General features: G+C 59.0%; 1 protein-coding gene across 1 annotated transcript; it reads right to left on the bottom strand.

The window, feature by feature from the left end:
* Positions 1-1,052: 1,052 nt before the first annotated feature.
* GPR37L1 (G protein-coupled receptor 37 like 1) lies at positions 1,053-6,629 on the bottom strand. Its single transcript, XM_009999635.1, has 2 exons — positions 6,006-6,629; positions 1,053-2,080 (listed from the first exon to the last, which is right to left on the bottom strand). The coding sequence occupies exons 1-2, from the start codon at positions 6,627-6,629 to the stop codon at positions 1,268-1,270; spliced, it is 1,437 nt and encodes a 478-aa protein (XP_009997937.1). The 3' UTR covers positions 1,053-1,267.
* Between the last annotated feature and the right edge of the window lie 181 nt (positions 6,630-6,810).

Below are 6,810 nucleotides of genomic sequence, written 5' to 3' on the forward strand. Positions count from 1 at the left end.
CCCGGTATTGTGCTCTGGGAAGAAAACTGGGGCTTTGTTTCCCTGGAAACGGAGCTGCAGAAGCAGAGCACAGTGGGTGTCGCACACAAAGCCTGCAGTGAGCCCCGCGCTCACCGCGGCAACCGGCTCCCGCGCCCCGGCATTCCCGGGTCTGCCGCCAGCGCCGGGACAAGGAGCTCTCACAGCTCCAGCTCGACCCTATCCCACCATCCCGAGGGAGCAGGAGCCTTGGGCACGGGGTGGGGAATGTGGGGCTTGGAAACCTTGATGCCCTGAAACTGTCCTCCTGGGAACAGTTTTGTCCCTGCAATGAGCAGGTGGATGGAGGCCAGGAGATCTGCATGGTGCTGTTTGGATGAGGTGTGCTTACCCCATCGGCTCCCCAGGGACTGCTGGGGATGGTGGTCCCACCTCCCCACCCCAGCCTGGCAGCACCATGACAGCAGCACCTTGGTCCTGCACAGTGCAGAGGAGGAACCAGCTGGGGAACACCTCAGCCCAGCTCTGAGACCTGAGTCCTACCAACCACCCCAAGCCCAGTGCTTTGGAGGGGATGTCCCATGGGCTGGCCTGGCACCAGCTGGCCCAGCATCACCTCAGAGGGAGGGGGCAGAAGGACTTTCCCCATCATCCTTAGGTGCTGCCTGACCTGGCACGGCTGCTGTCCTGCTCTCCTGCTCCCCCAGCTGCCCATGTCCCGTCCCCCCCAGAGCCCTGAGGAAGAGCCACCCCAGCCCAGGTGCTGGCTCCCTGGGCTCAAGGGTACTGGACAGCTGGTGCCACATGCTTTAGGTTAAAGGTTTATTGAGCTCATAAAGGGCACTGCTGGGATCTGATGGGACAGTCACTGGGACCTTCTCCTACTGTGGAGGGTTGTTGGCAGGAGGATACGGGACAGGACGAGAGCAGTTTATGTTTGCTATATCCTCTGCAAGCCACCATGGAAACCTCCGAAAGTTCAGATGGGACCTTTCTGGCACAACTCCATCTCCAGAGCAGCAACCCCTCTGAGCTTGGCCAGGCGGCCAGGACAGGAGGGTGCTGATGGCCTTGCTGGCCTTTGGGCAGAGGCAAGGAGGCTGCTAAAGTAAGCATGAGATCTGGGGTTCCAAGCCCCACTTGACCAACATGGGGTTTGAAGCCCATGGCGCAACCCCCTGAGCTGTCTCTTCTGCTTGCTCCACGTCCAGACACGAGCACTAAAGGCGAAACAATGTTTGGTCTTGGGAGGAGGGATGGATCGATCTCTACAGCTCCCTGGTGGCACTTAGCAAGGTGTGCCAAGGGCCAGGAGGGGTGGGGGGGACTCCCGGGGCTTGTCGAAGAAGATGGAGGAGGACATCTCTGTTTTGAGCTTGCTGTCGGCGCTGCCCTCGCTGGAGGCAGTGTCGGGGCCGCAGCCCTCGCAGCAGCAGCAGCAGCAGTCCATGAAGGCCTGGCCCAGGGGTCTGCAGAGGCACAAGAGCAGGATGGGAGTCACCGAGCACTTGAAGAAGAGGAAGAACTGGTTGACGAGGTTGAGCAGGTCCAAGGTCTGCTTGGATATGTCAGGGGACATGTAGGCCACCACGATGTTGCAGACATTCTCGGGAGTGGTGCCGAGCCCGTAGATGATGGTCAGCCCAATGATGGTGCAGTTCAAGTGACTCTCACACTGGCTGTGCTTGGTCCCTCGGCACTCAGTCTTCTTCTCAGTGCCACTGATCCTGCGGGTCACCAGCTGGCAGCTCACGGTGAAGAGGATGGGCAAGCAGAAGTAGCAACCGAAGTACCACCACATCCGAGCATTTTGGTAGGTGAGCACCAGTGAGTAGACAGACTCGGGCAGGTTGGACGAGGGCTTCATGGTGCAATACTCTGTCACCATGCCAGACACAGGTGATGTGTCCTGTGCCAGCTGCCAGAGCAGGACCTCTGGCACTGACAGCATCATGGAGCCCACCCAGATGACCGCCAGCTTGGCGATGATGGACTGGCACTGCTCGATGGGCCGGGCACTGCCCTGGGGGCTGGTGGCCGCGTGGAACCTGTCGATGCCCAGAGCGCAGAGGCTGAAGGTGGTGACTCCCAGCGATGACACCTGGGAAACAGGAAGGAGAACAAGTGGGCCTTGCTGCAGGGACATCACAGGGGGCTGCACCAGGCTGGTGGCAAAACACTGGCTACCCAAGACCCTTCCTCCAAGGTTTTAGAGGGGTCACATCCTGCGACTGCATCTCAAGGTACGAGACACTTTTCTGTGACTCCTTAAATTAGTGGATAAAAATGTCCCTTGACCCGTTTGTCCCTACCCAGCTCCCTTTCCTGTAGCACCCACCAGCACCTTCCCAGGGTCCCCAAGGTTCCGCAGCTGCCCCAGGCTGGCTTGTCCCTGCCTAGCTCTGCAGAGCTGCTGCCTGCTCCCTGGACAGGCCAGAAGAGTTGGAGGAGCTGTTGTCACAGATCAGCTTGGGGCAATTTCCGCTGCATTGAGAATGGCAGGAAAAACACTGTGTTTGCCAAAGGGAAGGGGCCAAAGGAGGCAAGGGAATCATGGTGGCTCTGGGAGGGCTGGCAAGGGTCACAATCAGCATTCAAGGTCTCAGCCCTATGGTCCCAGAGCTGCAGCTTTGCTGGGAGCCAAGTCCCACAGCCCTTGGCCAGGGAAATGACCGAGTCCTGTGCTGGTGCCCCCAGCCCCGTGGCTGTTCCTGGCATTATGAAGCCATCAAACATCACCCTGTACCAAAAGACCTTCCCAGCACTTGGGAAACCTCCTAGGGCTCTGCATGATGCAGCCGTTCTGAACAGCTCTGGCACTGTGCCCCTGTCCCTGCTTTTCCAGTGGTCCTGGGTTGGCCTCTTCAGTGGTGCTGAGCAGAGGAGCTCATGACCAGCACTGACAGCAAGCACCCAACATCACCATCACTGTCCAGTTATGTGCAGCAGCATCTCCCCTTACACAGCACCAGGCGCTAGCCCAGTGTCACCATCCTGCACCCAGCCCCACCACCCAGCAAGGCTGCTTCTGGCCCAGCTCCCCTGCCCCATGCCCAGAGCCATGCCAAGGACCCAGCACCTTTGTCCTGACCCACAACCAGCACCCAGCACTGTTGTCCAACCCCCACAACCAGATCCCTGGCTGGCATATGCAGCCCTGCCAGTGCTGCTACCTGTCCTCTCCCTGTACACCCTCCCACAGTCTCTTTTGTCTCTCCTGGTCACAGAATAACAGATGGTGTGGGTTAGAAGGGACCTTAAAGATCATCCAGTTCCAACAACAACACCCCTGCCATGGGCAGGGACACCTCTGACTAGACCAGGTTCCTCCAAGCCCCATCCAACCTGCCTTTCAACACTTCCAGGGATAGGGCAGCCACTGCCACAGCTTCTTGGTCCTGGCATGGAATTCAGACATGGCAGCACATCCTTCCCCAGTGCCCTGTGGGGAAGCAGCTGGTGCCATGGGTGCCCCCAGGCACATCCCTGCACACCACCTGTCACCAGGTGCCCATGTGGCCAGGTCTGGTCCAAAACCCTGGCTTCATGCCCTCCATCAGAGCATTTGAGTAGCCACAACGTGGAGGACAGAAGATTTGCTCCTTGCAGAGTTCATTGAGCATCCTGGAACCCTTCAGAGAAAGGCTGAACATGACAAACTGGGCTGCAGCCAGTTTCACTCTACTGGCCTGACTTTTTCTGGGGGATTTAGCTCTGGCCTGACCATGCCTGCCCAGACTGGAAGGTCCCTGATGCTGGGTCCCAGGTGAACCGAGGATACCTGAAGCACCTTCCTGCTCATGCTCTGGAGCCCAGAGTCAGCAGAGCTGGGCAGGAGGGGCAGCTGGTCTGGCAGGGCCAGAGTGACCTCCTGAGTGACCCATGCCTGGACCATGGCTCTGCCCCCACCTCCCACTGCCCTTCCTGCCTCCTTCAGGGACCGAGCTGTCCTGAGGGACCCTGGTACTGGTGGATCCCTGCACCTGGAGGTGCCACCCCATGGGTCCCCCCCAGGCACATGGCCAGGGAGCCTGTGGGCAGCTCAGAGACAGGCCATGGCAGACCCTCCTCAGGAAGGCATCTGGTGTGGGGACATCACCTTTCCTTCCTGTCCTCAGCCTGCTGAGCCTGCCTGGCCAAATATGGGTCCATATTCCTGCCACTCTTCAAGTTCTCCTTCTGCCAGGCTGCCACATCAGGGGCCTGAGGTGGAGGATAGGGATGAAGCAAATGGTTTGTTGGTAAGAGGCTGGGATGGGAGATGGCCAGCAGTGAGCAGTTCCTGCTTGCTGAGCTGGGGAGACAGTGTGGAGAGGTGTGGGCTGCACACCTTCTCCAGCAAACATGCTCCATCCTGCCGGGCTTAACTCACAGGTTTAGGGCTGTGCCCAGGGTGTGGGTCCACCCACTCTGGCCTGTACCCAGAGGACCCAGAGGCATCCCTGGTGTTTCCTGCTGGGGATGTGCACAGCCAAGCTGCACTGAGCCCACAGGGACCCCTGTGTCACAGGACTGTCTGGAGATGGAGAAGCAGGACCACTGGTGGCAGTGGTTTCCTCAGACCTGCTCACCTCATGGCCTGGGCAGTGGGGGCTATGCCAGCCTGTCCAGCCCCACAATGACCCCCCAGCCTGTGCTGGAGTCACTCCAACCTGCAGCTGCTCTCTCGTGAAGCAGGACAACCCAGCCACCCAGGGAGCAGGATGCAGCCAGGTTCTGCCCCCCAGAGCCCTGTGAGCCCTGGCAAAATCTGGACCATGGACAGGTCTGCTGGGGAGGGGCTGTGATGGGACATTTCAATGTCTTGGGGTGTTGTTTTTTTTTGTCTGTAACAACTGAGGTCCCTCTGGCCATGAGCTTTCCTTGTCCATGTGCCAGGCTTGCTCTCTGTCCCCTCCAGCTGATATTTCCCTGACCAGGCTTGAGTCTTGGAGATGGGCACAGACAGGTCTGGCAGCGACATTTGGGTCCCAGCTCATCATGATGCCAGCTCTGGGAGGGCAGGGTTGGCCTGCCCATGGATGCTGAGGGGTGTCAGTGGTCCTACACAACTTGATCAGGTTTGGGGAGAGCGAGGGCAGCAGCCATGGGCCCTTAAGCACAAGCCCTGGCCTTGGCTTGCAGCTGGTGTTCAAGTATTGTGCCAGGGGCACTGACTATGGGAGTAGGCACTTGGTGGGACAGGCAGGTTTTGACCAAGCCTGAGAGTGTCTTCATGGACCTGATACTGTCTTTGATCCCTTCCAGCCTTGTGTTTGCACCTTTCTTTGGCACACTAGGCTCTGGAATCCCAGAGACCAGGGTCTGTCTGTCCCACCTGGGCACAGAGGGGAGCAGTGGGGTCCCAGCCATCCTTGCAGGATGGGAGATGTCTCGCAGCCTGAGGTTGTTTTCAAACAAGAACAGGACCATGCAAACCATCTGACACTGTACCACCTAGGATGTTCCTGCCCATTCTGCTTGCCTCTCTCACCACAGTCTGTGCAGCCTTCTCACTAGGTCCCAGCTCACCATGAAGGTAGCCAAACCAAGATGCGTAAAGCCTGGGGACAAGCAAAGATCTCAACTTCCCAAATGTAATCCTGGGGCTCTCCCACCCCAGTGCTGATCAGAGCTGCCCCACCTGCAGCCCCCTGCCCCAGGGCTGTCCACTACCAGTGCTGGGCCAGAATGCTATGATGCAGAGCCCACAGGATCGGGGTTGTCAGGCTGGGGCAGGGACAGAGGGACCCCATGGACAGAAGTCCCCATGCTGGCTGGACAAAGGAGTGTTTCATGGGCTCTTCCCAGCCCTGGCAGCATCAGTGCTGGCTGCAGAGCTGGAGGAATCACAGAATTATGGAATGTCGCGAGGCAAAGGGAAGGTCAATACTGAGACTGTCCCTTGGCTCCTTGCTATACCCTCAACAGGGGTATCTCAATACAGTAACTGTGCCAGGCCATGGGTAGCATGGGCTGCACCCAAACCAAGAGAGCAGAGAAGACATGAGTCCTTGAGCCCTCCAGGGCCCTGTGCAGCACCTTACCTCCATGAAGGGCACGATGCGACAGGACACGTCCCCTAGCAGCCTCTTCTTGGTGATCTCATTGAAGATGACCACAGGTAGGCAGAAGAAGAGGATGAGGAAGTCCCAGAAAGCCAGGCTGGCCAGAATGGAGTTCCAGGCACTCTTCATGTAGTAGTTGTGCCACACGATGCACATCACAGAGAGGTTTCCAATGATGCCCACTGCAAAGACAATGAGGGACAGGAACATCACGGCGTAGGCGCTGTAGGAGCTCTCGGTCACTGGGTACAAGGGATTGTGGATTTGCAGGCGTTTGTCAGAGACGGTGGTGAGGTTGGCTCGGGGTGCTGCCCCCTCCCCATCTGTGGGGTCCCCTTGTTGCTGCTCCGACGGATCAGTGCTGGATGGCAGCAAGGACTTGGTTGGGTGCAGGCTGGCAGAGTTGAGGGGCCGCGGGAATTCCACCCGCACCCCTGGCACGTACTGCTGCACCGACTTGGAATCCTTCTCTGTCCCCCGTCGCAGCCTCTCCTTCATCTCCTGAACCTCTGGAGCATCCCGGAAAACCGTCGGCAGAGTCCTACCTCTGTCTGCACCCTGGTGGGTGCTGCCTTCCCGGGGCTGCTCAGCCCTGCCTCGCATCGCCGCAGACCCCGGCCCCAGCAGCATCAGCAGCAGGAGGAGAAGAGGCAATGGAGAAGGCATGATGCCCTCTGCACCTTCAGGAGAAAGTTTTTGGTGGCAGAGCGAGCAGCCCCGAGCAGGGACCCCGGGGCTGCGGGCAGCGAGGCTGCGCTGGGAGGAGCAGACGGTCCGCGGAGCA

This window comes from Chaetura pelagica, unplaced genomic scaffold (genome assembly GCF_000747805.2).
Source record: "Chaetura pelagica isolate M959 unplaced genomic scaffold, ChaPel_1.0 scaffold286, whole genome shotgun sequence".
In the NCBI taxonomy this organism is placed as follows: Eukaryota; Metazoa; Chordata; class Aves; order Apodiformes; family Apodidae; genus Chaetura; species Chaetura pelagica.